Source organism: Lepisma saccharinum, chromosome 26 (genome assembly GCF_977018435.1).
Source record: "Lepisma saccharinum chromosome 26, izLepSacc3.1, whole genome shotgun sequence".
Classification (NCBI taxonomy): Eukaryota; Metazoa; Arthropoda; class Insecta; order Zygentoma; family Lepismatidae; genus Lepisma; species Lepisma saccharinum.
In genome coordinates this window covers 31,400,941-31,421,235 of record NC_139254.1, presented here as the reverse complement: position 1 = coordinate 31,421,235, position 20,295 = coordinate 31,400,941, and the positions used below count along the sequence as shown (strand labels likewise).

The 20,295-nt window shown below is 38.7% G+C and overlaps 1 protein-coding gene across 1 annotated transcript in view; it reads left to right on the top strand.

Annotated features, from left to right (window-relative positions):
* Ac3 (Adenylate cyclase 3) overlaps window positions 1–20,295 on the top strand; it is a 568,126-nt gene that overhangs the window by 395,960 nt on the left and 151,871 nt on the right. The window contains exon 7 of the mRNA XM_083112151.1: window positions 18,616–18,754. Coding sequence (XP_082968277.1) covers window positions 18,616–18,754 — 139 coding nt within the window. The remainder of the gene's footprint in view (window positions 1–18,615; window positions 18,755–20,295) is intronic.

The window sequence follows — 20,295 nt, the reverse complement described above, 5'->3', positions numbered from 1 at the left end:
AAAATAAGTGTTTAAAACGTGGAAAGCAACGTGTCGTCGGTTATACTGATCGTATTTGGCGCTGCAGTCGAAGTTCAGTTCGAAAGATTTTCACTTCCAGTCCACGACTAAGACCGCACTGCGAGACAATTCTCGATGTATGCTCGCTTCACGTACTGTCTTGCAACTCTCGGACAAGACATAAAGTTCACTTACATTTGAGATATTTTTGTTTAAATGTCAGTGTGCAGAAATTATTGGGTACAACAAACTGCGGTAACGCTGCTAAAATACGAAATTCTAAAATTTTATTGGAAAATTTAATACGTATAATATGGCAATAACAGTGGAACACCCAGATCATGATGTACAATCTGTCCCGGTAATTTCTGAAGCAAGACCAAGCATAGCGGCAGAGAGGGGAGGGGGCTGATCGAGTGGGCAGAGCGAAGCAGTACGCGCTGCTGCGAAGCGGGGTAACTACAGTCGCTTTCCCTCCTCCACGCTATCCCATTTGCTCTCACGTGTTCATTGGTGGAGCCGTCTCGCGTCGCTACTGGCGCAGAGACTTCTTTTTCTTTCGCTTGCTCCAGAGATACCCAGGACAGAGTATAGTTGTTTTCATGCATCGTGTTACCGTGTATTGCCTATCTCTACGGTGATTGTCGAAGTTTCTGTAAAAGGCTGCTATTGAAGTTTTATCGTTAATGCCGTATAGTTACGCAACACACATATCGTCATTCAGAGAAGCTCATATTTCTTCTTCCAAGTGAGCCATTATTTGTTCGGGTGACCCTATCTTTGGAAGACGCAAGACGATTTCTGAAGCCCAATAATATATGGTTGATGTGGCATTTTGAGTTCATTTTGTGCACAGTAAGGCTAATAGAGACTGGACCTATAGTTTAAAGTGGGATGCGAATCACTATATGCCTCCATCGGGTCTCGAACCCTGCACCCCTTGAATACAACGCGACGACGCTACAACTGCGCTATCGAGGAGCAACCCGAAATAATATAATTCCACTTTTCGGCTTACTTGGATATCATCATGTACATTTTCTAAACCCATAATAAACGTACGTTTTAAGAAAACTGATATTTGATGGCAAATTAAGGTGTCCAGTAGGGAATACAAAATTCTGCGTGTTCCACCTATTTTTAAAAAATAAATTCTGTACATGTGTAAAAGAGTAACGTTTCTCGTGACTAAGAATTTAACCGCCTATGAACAAATGCATTGGAGAGGGGGGTCACATATTTACTTTTCTAGAATGAAGTATTTGTAATTGAATCGGCAAGTTTAAGAGGGAATGAAGACCAAAAAATGGCAAAATGACCTTTTGTACTCGACATCATCGGAAAGCGTCGCTCTACACTTGAGTGTGAAGAAAGATATAAAAAGCCTTCAATGAGGAAGATATAGAACCCTGAAATCAACGTAAGGTGTAAGAAGGAAATTAATCCCGGACCTATTACAATGCCACATTACCAATCAACAAGAAAAAAAGAAGTGAATGATGTTAGGAAAATCATCCCCTACATTCCAGACGACGAAAAAACTTTCTATGACGTCATGGTAACTTGGCCTACAACTTCTCACCACGATGAAGATCAGTCGGTGGATGAATGACTGTTTGTTGTTTGACTTGCCTTCAAATGTCCAAAATTTGGGCATTATTTTGTATTATTTATTCCATTGTGCACTTTCGTGTTGTAAACTACAGGATAATATATTTTATTTATATATAATATTTTCTTTTCCATTGTACACTTTATTTCCGTTTTACCCAGCAAAAACTTCATACGTTTCAAGAACGAAATAAATCCACCAGCGTTTTTACATTTTATACAAGTTCTGGTTACATGTACATTGTTCTTCACGTACTCCTCTATACCTACACAGGGTTTTCACGTTCCTGTACGAATTTTCTTGTTCTTGGACGTACACTCTCCCACTTATACAGTTTTTCTTGATTTCCCGCAAATTTACTTTTTGGACTTATTCCCTTCTTAAACCTGCCGATTCAATTTGTTTAAGCAATAAGTAATTGATGTTAGGAGAAACAAGATTATAAACTTGGTGCACACCCCTACAAGTAATTCTGCTGGGACCCATGTTTAAGTGTCCCATGAAGTGTAATATTATCCTTCAAGGTGGGTCCCCGATTGAAATAGGTTGAGAACCACTGAGCTAACGTGTACACAGGTAGATACAAATCTCCAGCAGGTGAAACACTCAATATATCGTTTTCGTTCTTATGTATGTAAGCAGGTGAAGAACGAGAATCCATTTGCTAATATTGCTGATAGATATCGTGCTAAACCCATACACTCTATCGTACGAAAATAGTTTAACAATAGTTTTCGGCACGTTTTATGGGGTTTTATGTGCTACACCCTTGGAACAGATCACTTCTCTCAACTAAAATCGGGAAACTTTTATTACGAAGTATAAAGCTGCGTGGCATAGTTGCAGATGCATTTTTTCTTCAATTTTTTTCGAATTACCTTATTCAAATGTGACGGTGCACGGCTTGGGTATTTTTGTTGTTTATAAATCTCTATGGAAGTAAATACTCGTTCAGTAATCAACGTTTTTCTGTCTTTTCTCCATTTGCATCCACCTAATGTAGTTTCATAATCTCTCACCAGATGTCATATCAGATATCACTCCCAGCTTATCTAATATTCTCAAGAATATTATGTGTTATTATAGTTATGCATTTCATTGTTGATTGTTTTTTCAAATATCCTATAAGCTACCCAAATTATTCCTACAAAATTATAACAAATATATTTTTAGGGGACACGAAGAGCCTTTGTAATGTGAGTATTTTTGCAGGTATAAAAAAATAAAATTTAACTATCTGTTCACTCTCACAGGGCATTGCGTAACGCGTACATTTATCATTTATGTATTTTAACTTTATCTAAACAGCACAAAAAATGTATAAAATGTTTGTGAATATTTACGTTAGTTTTAATAGTTAAGAAATCCTTTGCGCCGTTCCGTCACAGTTCATTGTTCCATTTTATTTATTTATTGTAAATAATTTGTGATAACACCAAGCAGTATTTAACTAACTAAAACATCGAAGCAATTCTTTGCAGCTCTAATTTCATAGTGTTTCTGACAGTTTTCGCAGCACGTATTGGGTCTCGTTGACGACATCGTGCTGCATTGTGGGAACAACGAGGCACTGATTGTGGTGGTGCTTCGTTCTGAAGCAATGCAAACAATCCCGCTGACCTCACGTTTAACCAGAACGTTTGTGTTTACGTTCGAGATGGTTCATTACGGCGTTTCGGCGTGTGGATAGTAGCTCCATTTCGTATCCGGATCCCTATAAAAATGAATTATATTTATCCAGTACAACAGAATTTCGAAACTGAACACGTCGTCGTGGAATGAAGAACGAGCTTTATTCTTGTCAACATGAGCATTGTAAGGATGTGGTATGTTAACAGCATTAAGCTTTGTTGTCAACGGTTTGCCTTAAAACACAGCGCGATTCAAAAGTCTCTGAACTCTCATTTTAAAAATGCATTGGCGCAAAACTAGAAAACGTTTCGGAGTATTCTTGCTTGTGGTGATTATTTGAGTGATCTTGGAAACGTGCTGCACCATGGGATAGCTGTCAGAACACTCGCATCTGGGCTTCCGAAAACCCGCACCCATTACATAAAGACCCACTTCACTCTCAAAAAAAAGGTCAATTCAGCTGTGTACGAAGACATTGTCCATAATTTCGTGGCGATGCTTGAAATAGAGGACAGTTATTGTTGGTTCCAACAAGACGGTACAACCTGGCACACTTCGAACAAGACAATAAAGATGCTCCGCGAGTTCTTCCAAAAGACTGATTTTGAAAAAATTATGACCGCCTCGCTCACCAGATTTCAGTACTCCAGATTTTTATTTATGGGGGATATATAAAAAAATACAATGTAGATCAACAACCCCAGGACGCTGCAATATCTGTAGAACAACATGATCAGGGCCGTTGAGGACATCTCAAGCAACATATTGAAATAAGTAGGGTCAAAAATGTGTCGTCCCGTGAATTTGTGTATTCGAGAAAAATGGATGGCATTTCCAGCATCTTCTGTAAATATTGTGTGGTTATATATAAGCACGAATCTTAATAAAGTTATGGGTCACAGTATAAAAGTATTTGAATTTCATTGTCCTTCAATATTTGCATTTTTTTTTCAAACCACAGTTTGGGGATTTTTGAAGCGCACCATCTGCACATGCGATGGAGGTTCTCTTTATCAAAAGAACACAATTTAATTCCAAGAAGCGCACACCCAACCATACTGATGAACTCTTTGTTTGGTTAAGTGATTTATTATTTCCTTTTTCTTTTTTTACTACGCTTTTCTGACACTTTTGGCTAATTGCAAAGATGGGGTTAAATGGTGATAAAATGAAATGGATGAAGGGACAACCACAAACACGTACGGACGACACAACATAACCCCCTCCCCCAGAAGATTATACTGGCTTTGAGTCCAGATGCCAGAACCTCACTTGTCTGCAAAATACAGTCCGAAGAGATTGACATTTGGGTGTCCGTAGAGAGGATCAACCCTTACCATTTACACACCACCTACTAATGGAGGAACAGTGAATCTCCAAGTGATCAGGGAACGATAACACTGGACAGAGTGTCTGATTCTCAAGCCACAGAAGATAGTGTTGTTGATAAGCCACTGATCCCTCCGTAAACAAGTAATAGCTTATGGAATGTGTTAGTTAATATAACACGAATATTCCAATATAATTACAGAAATTCTTATGCTTTGCTTGATAATGTGTTTCTGATACTATGTAATCAGCAATGTTACAATACAAAAACATCATTTCGTGATTATTATGCAATAAATAAGACAAGTTTTAAATTTTAAGCGATATACAGGGTGATTCAAAAATAATTGTACAACTTCACACAGTTATTACGACGTTACTATTTATGATAGAAAATCAGGCAAGGCATCAATATAAATAAAAACTTTGTAAGTTTTATTCCCACTTAGCGGGCTTATTCTGCTTAGCCGATGCTCTCCCAGGATCGCCAGTGTCCTAAAATGGCTAATAACCAGTAGAAGGCGTATTTTTAGTTGGAGCTTTTTTTTTATTTGTTTATTTAATTTAATAGAAGATTCCAAATACAGCGTTAGCCATTTTACATTGGAACGATTTTATAGAACATAAGAACAAAAAAAACATAATACAACAAAAAAAAAATAACAGAAAAATTACATGTGGTTAAGAGACTTACATACTTTTAGCTAACTTTCTTCTAAAACGGTCAAGATTTTCAAAAATGTCTATTTTGCTTCCTAGATTATTGTATTCACTGGGCAGTCTATGGAACAGAGAGCGCTGGATGAGGCACAATCTCGGCTTCTGAGAAGTGAAAAGTAGAATGCTTCTTGTTGAGCGGGCAGGCACACGAAAGTGAATTTCCTGAAGAAGGCGGTCACTTTTGATGTTGCCATTCACTATTTTGTGTAGAAATATATGGTCAGCCAGTCTATGTCTCTCTTGAGGAGTTTGGATATTTAACATTTGCAGAGGATGGACTTTTGCAAGTGTTTTGTGGACGTAATTCGGTGTCGAACAATGGCCAGGAATAAATTTAGGACGGAATTTAGTCTATCTGAATTTGAGGGGCATGCCATAGACCAGATCGGAGAACAGTATTCAATTTTAGGTGACACAAAATATTTGTAAAAGGTGCCGAGGGCAGTCAAGTTGTTTATTTCCGTGAAACGATAGAGAAGACCCAGCATACGCATTGAACCCCTTGTGACTGTAGAGATGTGCTCAGAAAAGGAAAGTTTCTCGTCAAATATGACGCCCAGGTCCTTTTGTGCGGCAATTCTTTGAACACAATTATTTTTTATGAAATATTTAGTATTAAATGTGTTTTTCTTTAAGGAGAAGGTCATCATGGTACATTTTTGAGGGTTGAGTTTTAAGTTCCATAATTCACATAACTTTACTAGAGAATCTAAATTCTTTTGCAGAAGTGTCATGTCACTGAAATTGGATATTTTACTATATATTTTGCAATCGTCAGCGAACAAGAGAAGGTTTTTGCATGAATCGGAAAGATATTCTGGAAGATCATCAAGGTACAGGATAAAGAGAAGAGGTCCAAGAACACTGCCTTGAGGTACACCAGAAGATACAGCTTGATAAGAAGAAGACATTCCGGAAAGAACAACTTTTTGTTGTCTGTTTTGGAGGTAGTGCTTGAGCAGAGAGAGAAAGTTTCCATGAATATTGAAACGGTGGGATAATTTATGAAGCAGGAAATTGTGGTTTATAGAGTCAAAAGCTTTCGAAAAATCCAGAAATATTACATCCAGTTGAGAGTTTTCAGATATAGAGTTGATAGCGTCAGATAATAAAATGCTTAAGTTGGTTAAGCAGAAGCTGCCGGGTAAGAAGCCGTGCTGTGCTGTATTTATATATGGAGAGGTAAATTTGTAGAGTCTGTCCTTTATTATCTTTTCACAGGCGATAGAAAGTGGTGAAAGAAGGGAAATAGGCCTATAAGAAGAAACAGCACACTTGTCTCCAGATTTATATAATGGCACCACGTTAGCATTTTTCCACGAATCTGGGAATGTACTCTCATTGAAGCATCTGTTTAATAAAATAGAGAAGGGAATAGCGAGAGAAGAAGCAGCGTTTTTTAGGAAAATAGAAGGGATTTCTTCAGGACCATTTGCACGATTTTGAGGCATTGAAGATAGGATGTATTGCACTTCTTCCGGAGACGTGGAGAGAGACGTTAGAGAGTGACAACAAACTGGACGGAGGTTGGGAAGGGATGAAGCCGGTGAATTCGAGGTTGTATTTATGGAGAAAAAAGAGTTAAAAAGATTAGCTTTGTCAGGGCCCTCTGCGCATACCGAGTCATGTTTTACTTTCAAAGGTATTCGGGAATTTTGCCTCCTTGAGTTGATTAGTGACCAAAAACGTTTGGGATTTGATTTGATATTGTTCGTGATAGCACCGATGTGTTCCCTGTATTTGGTCTTCTGCAATTGTTTAGAGTGACGTCGTAAGTCGGTGAAAGTTTCCGTGTGTATTCATTAGGAAAATGTTTCCAGAGATCCCAGGCCTTTTTTCGGTTTCCAAGAGCAAGTAAGAGCTCAGAGTCGAACCAGGAAAGATATTTGCTTCATTTCGTTTATTTGAGTGGCACGTAATCCTTCATCACTGCATGAATCACATCAGTCAGCACGTCACACGCTTCGTCGACACTTCCACTCTCCAGGATTGTCCAGGGAATGAAATCCAGCGCCGAACGGATGTCACCCCAGGGTGCTTTGCTCCAAACAAGGTATTGGCGTCGAGGGGTGGGAGGTCGTTGACTCTTCAGGTGGTCCGGGAGCCAGAATACAGCGTCCAGCGATTCGTGGTCCGAAGGGATGAGGTTTCTCGAAGGGGTGATGTGCACTGAAGGGAGTGACGAGACAATGTAGTCCAGGTTATTGTCTTTTCGTGTATTGAACATATTGTGCTGTTGAAGTCTAAGGCCATGTATGAAGTGATCCATGAAGTACGTGTCGTTCATGTCTTTTGTAAAGCCATGCGTGGAGTCTGTCCATGAAATTGAGAGATTGAAGTCTCCGAAAAGAATTACGTCGCCCATAGAGGATGCCGACAGCACAGAATCGTAGCAAGCCTCCAGAACTGCTACGGGGCAAGTTTTGTGTGGCCTGTAAAAACAACCAATGAAAAGTTTGTTTTTCTTGCCGAGAAGCACCTCAACCCACAGAATTTCACAGTCACGATCCAGGTCACTTCGCAACACACTATTCCATTTGTTATTTATGCAAAGCATCACTCCCCCGCCCCTTGAGCCTCGGTCTTTCCTGTACATATTGAAATGTTTTGAAAAAGGCAGTTCGGAATCCAGTACATTGTCATTGAGCCACGTATCGGTTATTGCAATACAGTCCTGCTCCATAAATTCTCCCAGTTCCGAAGTGCAGTCAGAAAGTTTATTCTTTATGCTCTGGGCATTATGATAGTATGCACTGAATTTGTTTTCCATTGGCCAGGGCCCTGGGTTTAGCTTAATGTCTCCACACAGCAGCACAAGAAAAAGAAAGTTCAAGATCCGGTGAGGCGGGGGCTTACCTTGGCCGCTGTCCGTTGCACGTGTCTCCCTCGGCGAAGCAGAGAAAAGCGTCGGGAGGACGCCTGCCGCTGGAACAATAAAACACCTCTCACTACATTTCCACGCACTCGGGTTAATGTTTTTACAGTCGGCACTGTTCAATAGCAATAGCTTAACACGCGTGCAAAGTACCAAAATAGAGAAATAAACTGAGAACACAGAGAATCCAATCTTATGCGGAGCGCGATCCGACAGCTTTCTACAGCTGACGGTCATATTGGTACTTCCTTTAGTTCCTTTAGTTTTCTGATTATAGTTTGTACAGCTTGCTACAGCACAATTAGGCATTATTTCAGTTGACAAGAGGCAAAATCTTCTTTCAAAACAAACAATGCCGTGAAAACAAAATCGAAAGTTTTTATTACAACACACAGTTTCATCCGTGGGATGTCGAGTTCTGATTCAATTCTAATGGTGGAAAAATATCTCCACATGCTTTTCGGTACTAATGCGTAGGTTTCACCCTATGTTTCACCCTTCCGAAAGATTTGCAAAAGTTACAACTGCGAATTGTTAGTGCCTTCGAAACCGTTCCGTTGGCAACGACTTGCTGTCTCGTACATAGCAAGTACTTGAGAGTCGCTTTTACCTTTTCCACGTTACACGTGGTTCCGATAATGTGTGTCATGTGAGCCAGACTTCCAGAGTTTGTCTTTGTCTGATTTTCTATAATAAATAATAACGTCATAATTACTGCGTAAAGTTGTACCATTAATTTTGAATTTCCCTGTATAATTGGCAATAATTTTTTACAAACTTCTTTTTAATGTTCTAAATATTCTAAAAATACAAGAAATTAATAGCAATATCATATGTGAGCGCTACGCTTACACGTATACCAAACGCCTTACTCTAGAACACATATACCAATGAAGGGTTAATGTAGGTTTAATGCATGTAAATTTAGAAAATTACTCATGTCTGTCTGATGCTTTTTCCCTCCAACCATTCGTTAAATATGATTTCAATTCAGTCTCTTACGTTTTATCCTGTACATTATAGCATCTACCTGTAACATGACACCCGACACGCGGTAACTTTTCTTCCTCTCAATAGCACAGTATCTTCCACACAACTTCAAAATATACGTCATCCTCTTCATAATACCGTACATTTGAATTTTACCGACGTTGAAAATCTTCATGATCAGCTTAACAGACAATTTATCTCCTACTCGCATAATTCAGTTTTACTCCAAGCACATCTCTTGCCTTTGTAGCCATGATGACAATTGCCAAGCTAAAGTACAAGGAAAATACGGGGCTATCTTGAGTAAAATTTAGGGAAAGGTAAATACATTCGACACAACTCCAGCTGATTGGTGAATACACGTGCAGCAAGAATTAGAAGACACTCGACCCTTTTTCCAAAATTGATTGACAGATCATTAGCATCGAAACTAGGAACAACAAAGATACTATTTTTTCTGTCAAATGTATTACGGAACGTTGGTAATTTTCCGTACAAAGGCTTTCTTTGATTTTTGTTTCTAGATTAGAGAATTTCCGCTTAATTTAGGGAATTTAACATGTTTTTCAGCTTTAAATTCACGAGTCTTGAACCGGCATTTTCATCAAAGGGAATATATTCTACCATCTGTTCTTGAAGATCGTCTAGATGTTTGCACATTAAACTGGACAGAGTCTTCATGTCAAAAGAATAATCTTAAGTTGAAATAAAGTCTTGAGACAGAGGTAAATTTTCAAAACTGTGGGTTTTGACTCTGGATGCCCAAAACATTTACTTTGTCTTGAACAAATAAAATGGTTTTGTCCCGTCCTTGCAAGGTCAAATGAGAAATGATTTCGTCGACAATTGGAAAGGGATTAGTTTCGTTTGGGATCCTTTGTTGTTCTTCGCAAAGTTGTATATATGCTTACACACATAAACGCTTATTACAAACCAGAAAGTACATATGGGCGTCGCTGGCAAGAGGATGTGATAAAAGGGGGTCGTGATAGGAAATATATTGAAAACCACTGCACTAGACAATATGCTCATGGTCGAATAAACTTAATTTTCATTTATCAAGTAGAAGAAGAAGAAGACGAAAGTTAAATAAAACAATATTTTTACGCAATTTAAATTTCATCAGTCCCCCACGTAAGCAACGCCGGAACGTGATGGTTGAAAGCGGAACCTGCATATTGCCGGATATGTGTTTCATTCTTGTGGCAAGAATTGCGGACTTGCTTCTGATACTTTATTACTTTTTATAATCATTACAGCCACTGCATTGTGAAGTACGTAGTTCCCAGTGTTCCAGTATATTTATTTTTCTGTGCTTGATCACTCCAACATTGCCCTTTTTCAGGTTCTACCAGAACGTTTTCATTTCTTACGTTTCTTGCTTTGTCTCACCATTTCACACGCTCGATTCTTCTGAATAGACACATTTCTAAGGCTTCTAGACGCTTCTCGTCACACCTCTGCTGCGTCCACGTTTCTGTGCCACATAACGCTTCACTTCACAAGACGTCATTAGTCTCTTGCTTAGTTCTTTGTTCAAAGGTCCACAAACACAATTCTTCTTACTTTGCCAATGCTGTTCTCACTTTCACTTCCTGACTGTCACTTACTTGGCATCTCAAACCGCCAAATTGTTAAATTCTTACACCGAGTTATCACGTCAAGTTTCTTTTGTTTCTTCCGATAACCACTGCCTTTGTCTTTTGCCAATTATTTTGATCGTACATTGCTCACAGTCAGTGGCGTACCCAGGATTTGTTTTCTGGGGACGGGTGCTGAACTTGAGAACTTGGATGGTGCATAAACAGTAGCGCAGAAACATGTTTCATCTGAAAGGTACAAAATTCGTCCTCCACGTACATAGCTATATATATATATATATATATATATATATATATATATATATATATATATATATATATATATATATATATACGGTATATATATATATATATATATATATATTAATATATATGTGTGTGTGTGTGTAGTATATATGTATGGTGTGTGTGGGGCTGTCTGGGGGTGTGTGTACATCCTATTTTTTTTACATAAATACATTTTATTTCTTTATTTTTTTTAGAATTTATGGCTATTCTAAAAGCAGATAATTATTTTGTCATCTGAATATTGGTGTGCCAGGCTGTGGCCACTATTTCTTGACATTTCAAATTTGCCTTTTTAAGTACTTATTTTTATCATATAACTACTTTAATGGTGACGAGGAAGATGGTTGAACAGATCAAAGATAAGCAGAATGAAACGGCAATGACTTGTCGTGCTCAACACTCCGTCTGCAGAGGATATTTTTTTAATGATGAACCTGACGTTAACTTATTATAGAGTTCCTTTTCTAGCTGTCAGTGCCGTACGTTGGTGCACAATGCACAAAGGGTGGTTCAAAAGTACCGTCTCAACACATAGTCGCATTGATTTGTTAAACATTATGATTGGTCATTAAATGCCTTCATTAGAAGTGCTGTAAAATACACACCCTCTAAATACATCTACTTCTCACACACTGAAACTAGAGAAATAAAGGAAAATTTGAGTACTTGTAGTGCGTCATTTACTACTTTTCATTTATCTCTCGCATTTGAGGTTGCTCGTCTTGAACTAATATAAGATGTGCTAGAACGAGGATGAACCTCCCGTGGGGTGGCATTCATTGGTTCTTCTTCAGCGTTGGCATGACCTAAAAATTTCTTTATGATATGAGTGCTCTATTTTGGGATCCACGCCGATTCAGTCGGTAGGGCGTCTGACCGGTGGGATACGCCGGTAGTAATTCCGGGGTGGGTGATATATCGTCCCTGCATGAAGCTCTTCTGTGGTTCACCCAGTCTGAAATAAATTGTAGCGGCGGATCGTGGCCCTGAATTATAGAGTGTCTCAACCTTAAAAGTCAGTATGGAAGTAAATGGAGTACTTCCCTCTCTCTCTAATACATGAGTTTTGCCAATAGCTCTGGCCTTCTCTACCTTCGCTGCGTCGCGAGATGTTACAAAATTTACAAAATGAAAAATTTCAAACTGTGAAATCATTATCCTGTAGAGTTTTTTATACTCTATTTATTGACGGCATTATATAACCTGTCATAAATTCATGTGATCTGAATTTTTCATAATTATGCAATTTTGCACAACGCTTAATTTTTTTCTAGTAAATACTTCAAAAGCCATAAATATCAAACCGCTTGAACAACTTCGCCAGGTTTTTTTCTACGGGATCTATGATGTTTGTAGATATGATATTTTTCGCCTGAGTGAATTAATTTGCTTACGAGGAGAGTTATACGTATGGATATTTTGTATATATCATCAGACCGTAACACGAAAAAGTTGGTTACCGAGAAACTTTTCTGTTTGTCGCGATACACATGCAGACCATGCGAGAAAAGTGTTGACCATTGTTTGAAATTATTTTTAGAATGCATTGTTACTCCACAGCACCGTTATTTATTCCGCAATCGTAGTTTGTTTATGCGGGCTGTCTCACGTATCAAATTCATTGCGCGCCACCAAGCTTACAATTCAGTTGCAGGCAGGTGCCCCGGTTCGTAGGAATTGCAGTGTGCTTTATTTTCCGTAAAAAATGTATCTTAATGTTTGCTTTTGCATTTATTTAATTCTGTTTATGTAAAGGATACAACATTCAACGAAAGAAGTAACAATAGTTGCATCGTGTATTACACATATAATGCAAATGTAAAATGGTAAATAGTTACGTCGAAATATAAACATTTACATGGAAATCTTGAGGAGCATGTTACTATATATTTCCCAATTCCTCACCTTTACTAAACTAATTGGCATGGCAACGTTCTATACTTGTTTTTAGACAAATGTTATGACCACACTTTTTTCATGTATCATGTCATCTTTCGCCGTTGGTCCCAGATATATTAAAGAGATAGAATGTTTGAGGCTACGTGTTCTGGACGTAAGAATAGCTTGAAACTGGTCCCAGTCCCATCCCAGCCACTACATGTGTCCTTTGTTTAAATTTTTAAACACTAAAGGGAAAAGCCATACGCCAGTCACCCAGAGAATAAACGTCCGACGGCCGAAGCGCTTTGAAGCACCAAGCAAAAGTTGGTTAACTAACGAGGTTGGATATCGCATGCCTTTGTACTTCGTACTGCATTGCCGGTTTTTCTCCACGGCGTTGTTTTGCACCCCTTCCCACTCCCAACCTTCCAGCACCATCGATCGGAAAGTTTGTCATGGGCAAGGGAAGGGGCGGGAGATTGGTCGGATATTTATTAGGAGGTCAATGTCGATTAGCGAACAACATGCATTTCTCACGTTACCAGAACCGCGAGGAAAAAACACGCTATTCTGCGAAGGAAGTTATCCAACATGACTTTCTGCTGGGTCTGTTCGTGCTACACAACTGAGATTTTCTATATGTTATGTTACGGAACGTCATGATGGTATCTAAAACATCCACGAACGGTTTAAAACATTGTATTTATACATGTTACGTTAAGATTAACTTGCACCTACAAGAACGCCCACAAGGAGGGGCCAGGAGTGGCACTTGCCCCATGAGAATTCTAGATAGAGTTAATGTAATTCGAATGAGGAAATTGTGGCGATATTTTATATATAAAAAATGTTGTTTTCTGTGACTTACAGGCCATAAGTTATAGCAACTATTATTATCATTAGCCTATTATTATTATTTGTCATACTGTTACATTAAAGCTTACAGTCTTATCTAACTATAAAAACAGCTTTTTGTCAGTATACAGTTATGCAAATTGTATATGGATATACAGAATATGGAAATTACAAATGTATTTTTTTTAAAAAAAATAGTGGTAGTAGTAATAATAACAAAAAAATAATAGCCACAATAATAGCAGTAATAATAGCAAAAATAACAGCAATATTATTATTAATAATAATAATTATAATAAACGTTTCTGTGACCCTGATTCCCCTAAGAAAAGTCCTGCGGGCACCCTTGTTCACCTAGAATTCTCAGTCGCAGAATTTAAAGTTACAAGCGTTGAGACTGGCTTATGACCAGTGCTCTGGATAAAAAATTCCCAAACACGAACTAAAAAATAAACTAAAATTATTTTAAAGTAATTCAGAAATTTTGGAAATAACCTTAAAAGTTGCGGTAGATATTAGAATGTAAGCATTAATTTTTTATACATGTGAAAAAAATCTTGCACTTCTGAAAGTATTTGAATAATTTGACACTATGATGTTCCTTTTTGGTAATGACAATTACGTCACGCCATGTTTACTTGCATCTTAGTTGTATAAACACCCAACCAGCTCTCAGTAGGCATGTCATGTCATATCTCAGGTTTTTTTAAATGATTTTCTTATTGTCAATCAATGATAGAGAATAGACTTAAACCCCCCTGATTAACCCGTAAGAACGCGCATATCTGTAAAAAAATATCCAGCCAATTTTTAAATATATATTTTCATCACTTCCCGTACGTTTCAATTTGGAATTTCAACATGTTTTTCTCTTTCTCATTTTTATCAATTGTGTGATTAAATGCAAATGTTCAAAATGAATAAAATTAGATTAATCAATGAAGACAGTTTGCGAATTAACGGGGGGGATGTCGGTATTTCCTCTTTCCAAAAAGAACATATCCCTGAGAAAAGAAAAATATTTTTATCCCTGCGAAGGATGTTTGTATCCTCATCAAAGAAAATGTGATTGAATCCAAATACCTGCTAGGACACCATTTCTTAACCCTAGAAGAGGTGCGCCAGCCAGCATTTGTTACACTATTAGTTGTTCGGTCTACGTATGTAGCCCGTGACTTTATTCTTTTTTTTAAAAAAAAATAACAATTAGCTCAAAATTGAAGAAAAAAGAGTTTCATGAGCATTTTTGGTACTTTTGAACACGTTATATGGTGATTTCAACTACGTTTTCTGAAAGATGAGAGTTTGGGTCAAAAAAACTTAATGCATGAATTTAGAAAAGAAAGTTCCTTCAATTTTGAAGACCAGTAAAAAAAATATGATGAGAGGTACTTAAACAGTTTTCACATATTTGTTTGTCCAAACATGTATAATACAATCAAACATATTACGTCATCATCATAATGTGACATATTACACTAGTTGGATATTGGGATCAAAAGAAGAACATTTTATAAACATTACTTTTTTGTAGTCCAAAATATCAAAGTTACGTGTGATTAAATACAAAAACACAAAAATTAAATTTTAGAAAGTAATTTAAATATAAAATTTGCATGTAAATAACAGTAGATCAGTCCAAACTGAAGTTCATTGAATCCAAATACCTGGTAGAACACCATTTCTTATCTATGTAACGTACACAGCTGAAAAAGAGTGCAGCCTTGTAGATTAAAGAAGTACACCATTCTGCAACTGACCAACCGACCAACTGACCAACCTTACAGTGTCCAAACAACATCAGGCTGTTTTCCTCTAAAGTTTTCATGGCATGGTGAGAGGTTCAACCTAGGGTTGTTCTGTCACCTAACCCTTGTCAATGTAATGTTACATAGGTATATGATGAACTGCATACGGAGCAGTAAGTTACTTGCAACATGATTAGGGTGACCATAAGATTTTGGACCCAAAACGGGACATCCCCCTTCCTGAAAATTTGGTTAGGCTTAATTTTAAAATTATTGTTATTGTTAATGTATTATTATTATTTGTTAAAGGATGGATCACATAAATTATACATCATAAACAATAAATGAAATATGATATTCCGTTGTCAAGAAGTATTAATTATTATAATGTTGGTATGACTTTCTCGTCCCTCCCAATAAACCTTTGATGTTAGTCCTACGCTGAAGTTGAATATTGCCAGAAGTATTTAGCAGAAGAACCAATCTTATTGGGAGCAGCTTCATTCTTCATCAACCGTTTATAAATATCCCCGAAAACTTTACCCCACATATCAGATACACAACTCTAGATATTTCTTTTGAGTTTGTATCAAGACACAGAAACTTTTAATTCTTGTTGCAATTCCACATGCTTACTCACTGCTCTTCATTGTAGGTCCAGTCCTGATTAACCTATATTTGCATACGAGAACTTAAAACAACAATTCAAAGAGTTCATTTCACTGCTCTTCAAATAACGGAGCACACACAAAACAATAAAATCATTTTTGGCATGAAATGTCTCTCAAATTTAGACTTGGTTTTCAAGATAACTCCTAGACTTTTATACACTCATGCTCATAAATTAAGGATAATGCTGAATCTTGTACAAAGAAATATTTGATGTGCACGTTGCAACTTGAAATGATGTCTGGGCACTGTCCCAAAGAACCTGAGTTGACTATGACCTTGATCCAGTGTGTGGCGGCGCTGTAAGCAGACAAATGACTCACAGGCTGCTGACCAGAGTACAGTGCCTATAGGAAGTGTGCAGTTGTGTTCGGTTGTGCGAATGGTGAGTGTGTGTGTGAAATGGCTCAACGAACATATATTGATGATGTAATGAGGAGAAGGATACTTGGGCGGCTAGAGGCGTACCAAAGACAGCGGGTCGTGTCACAGGTGCTCCATGTGCTACAAAGTGTCATCTCACGATTATGACAACGATTCCAACAGACTGGAAACGTGTCTCGGCGCTACAGCAGTGGACGTCCACAGTGTACCACGAGAAGACAGGTATCTCACCGTAAGTGCCCGGAGACACTGGCGGAGTACTGTCGGGGGCCTTGCTCGAGACATTGCAGCTGCCACTGGAACAGTTCTTTCCAGACACACTGTGTACAGACGACTCAAGAGGCACGGTTTATTCGCCCGGAGGCCTGCAATTTGCATTCCACTGTCACATGGTCACAGAGTAGCCCGTAACAACTGGTGTTGAGAACACAGGACATGGACAATGGAAGAATGGTCTCAGATACTCTTCACTGAAGAGTCCAGGTATAGTCTCAACAATGATTCTCGTCATGGAACCATCTGGCGTGAACCAGGAACCAGATACCGACCCGGTACCATCGTCGAAAGGGACCAGTATGGAGGTGGTGGTGTCATGGTGTGGGGTGGCATTATCCTGGGTTCACGTACACTCTTGCATATCTTCGACAGAGGTACTGTAACAGGTCAGGTGTACCGGGATGTTATTCTCCAAGACTACGTTCTCTTTTCAGAGGCGCAGTCGGTCCTACGTTCCTCCTGATGGATGACAATGCCAGGCCACACGGAGCTGATATTGTGGAGGAGTACCTTCAAACAGAAGACCTGCCTATTCCCCTGACCTCAACCCAATCGAACATGCTTGGGATGCTCTAGGCCGACGTGTCGCCGCACGTCTTCCACCTCCTTGGGCTCTTCAGGAGCTCCGACAGGCACTGGTGCAAGAATGGGAGGCCATACCCCAACAGCTGCTCGACAACCTCCTCCAGAGTATGCCAAGCAGTTGTCTGCCTGTGTCAATGTGCATGGGCATCACATTCCATACTGAAACCTGTGAACATGCTCAAAGAACTGTGAAACAACATTTTACAATCTCCCTTGCTTTGTATCATATGTGCGCTCTTTGGTTTTTCTCACGTTTTCTGCAAGAAACAGGGTTAAACAGGGTATGTGGATGTCTTTCTTGTGTGTTCAACATGTGTCTGTGCTACCACAACTAGTTTGTTTCAGTGCTGTATCGTGGGGCACCAAAACCTCTATTATCCTTAATTTATGAGCATGAGTGTAAAACAGGACTGTCACGGTCAAAACGGGACGTATGGTCGCCCAAAAAATGATACAACCTGAAAGTAATACACAAATGTAAAACTGCAAATACAAAAGACAATAATAATAAGAATAAAAATATTGACGCTCAATTCTACATGATCCTTCAGTATGTGCCGCGACTTTGCCATTGTTCCATCAACAGAAAATATTTTACTTTACCTCTGAAACATACAGGAATTTTTATGCATGCAATGTTTCCAGGCAATGTATTCCATACTTTGGGAGCAGAAAACAAAGTTAATGATTGTATCTAATCTTCACGGCAGTATTTCGCAATTCAAATAATCTAAATATGTAGGAGAGTTTGCCCTCACTGCTCAGCTCAGCCCAGACACATAAATCTAGAAACTCGAGAGTTTAGGAGTATCGTATCTTCCTCTTATGACGTAAGCACCCACTAAGAAGGGAAAGCGTGTGTTGAGACTGTTTTATATTGATTACTGTACAAGCAAACCCCTGGATGTAGAAACATTGAAATACTTAAGCTTATATTATAAACAGAAAACTCTGTGTGTGACTGTGTGTAACTATTAAACATGTCGATATAGCTGTGTTTTGCGGACATGAGCGGATTGCTTTAAGAAATATATTTAAGTGCATATATAATCTATTTTTATTAAGTGACCTTTCTAAAAATTTTAATTGGGTAGGCATCAAATGCTTTCATCCATTAAGTAAGAATAATGTGATAATGTATCTGTAATATCAATATGTTTTCTGTTGCAGTCGCGTTCACATATCCGAGAAGACCTTTAGTTACCTGAACGGCGAATTCGAGGTCGAACCGGGGTATGGAGAGAAGAGGGAAGAAGCATTGCGAATGGCTGGGATGAAGACCTTCTTCATAGTGAAAGTCTTGAAGCCGGTAAGTAGAAAAACGTTGCCTATAGTCGTATTGTTTCAACTCAAAGAAGATGTATATGATTTGACCAAGTGTCTAAGCACCTCCTATTGTTATGTTTCTTCATACCATTCTCTTCATCTACTGACACATTCTTCAAAATCCAATTGTCCGTGTGTCTGTGTAGTTTCCCCAAATACTCGTAATTCTTATAAGACTCTATATTCTGTGAGAATTTTAAATCAGCACTCGCGTGTATATATTCAGTATTACAGTTTTTTTAGTACTAGTTTTGTGGTCCTCCTCCGTGGCCTTGCGGTCTAAGGCGATGTGCTTTGGGCTCCGACTGTGGGACGGCATGAGTTCCAGTCCGCCTTGGTTCGGTCTGTGGGTTTTCAGCCTGTGTATAGGACCGGTGACAACCCACCATCGTTAGGAAATTTGGGAGCTACGAGTGAGTAGCGTAACCCGGTCATAAAAATCTCCTATATTGGCTTGGGGTCGACGTGCTGACCCCACGTCACGGCATTACCTTTTGAAGATCTCCACTGTGGGAGGTAGACTGGCAGTCGAGAGATAGGCCAAAGCCCTTACGGGCTGTAGAGCCACGGGATATTATTATAATTATTATTATTATTGTTATTATTATTATTATTATTACTAGATGTTGTGAACTTGCTCACCCCTACAGTTTGTATTAGCAGTTTTGTTACAAACTATCAGGTTGTTAAAAAAAAATAATGGCACAACTTGCACAGCATGGGAAAATACGGCATCAACAAACAGGCAACGCAATTGTTCTACAAGGCGTTCACCATGTGATGAGACAGCATGCATCCAGCAATACGTAACATTGTCGATACCATCTCCGTAAATCTTCATCCAATGGGACTTAAACAAGTTGGAGAGGGCTGCCAATTTGTCCGCATTACTGAAGGTTTTACCAGCGAGGGAAGTGGTCAGACTCCAGAAGGGGTTATCATTCTATTGAGTCGTTTTGGGAGAGTTTGGAAGGTAAGCACGACTTAACTAACCAATCTCATGAATTTGCTTTTGGGATTGCAAATACACATGCTTGCATTGTTCTGATGCATAGTTACACCTCACCATATCTCACATGATGGATCATTTTCGTGTAAAGCTGCACACTTAATGAAAGGAATATGTTTGAATTAATCGTTTGTTTCCATGGCAGGTAGATGTCAGCACACGATATCAATACAAGACAACCAAAAACCTTGTTCGGGTGGAGGCTTTGCATTGCTAAAATCCGTGCTGGTTCACTTCTCGTACACCATAACTTTCTTGCGATGGCAGTTTTCATAATTGAGTGACACGGTATTCGTCACGCCGAGGAATCTGTCCACGTTTTATCTCACAAACAGTGAAACGACTGTTGTGTAGCTTCCGAGCTTTTGAGTTTGATGCCATTTATCCAGTTTACAAGTGTATACAAGTTTGTGCAGGCATGTTAGTGATGTGGAGTTTCTCACCTGAAGCACCTGTGCCATTATGCTAGAGGTGTGCCCATCACCTTCCTGCAAGAATTGCTTTAATCGTTCCTC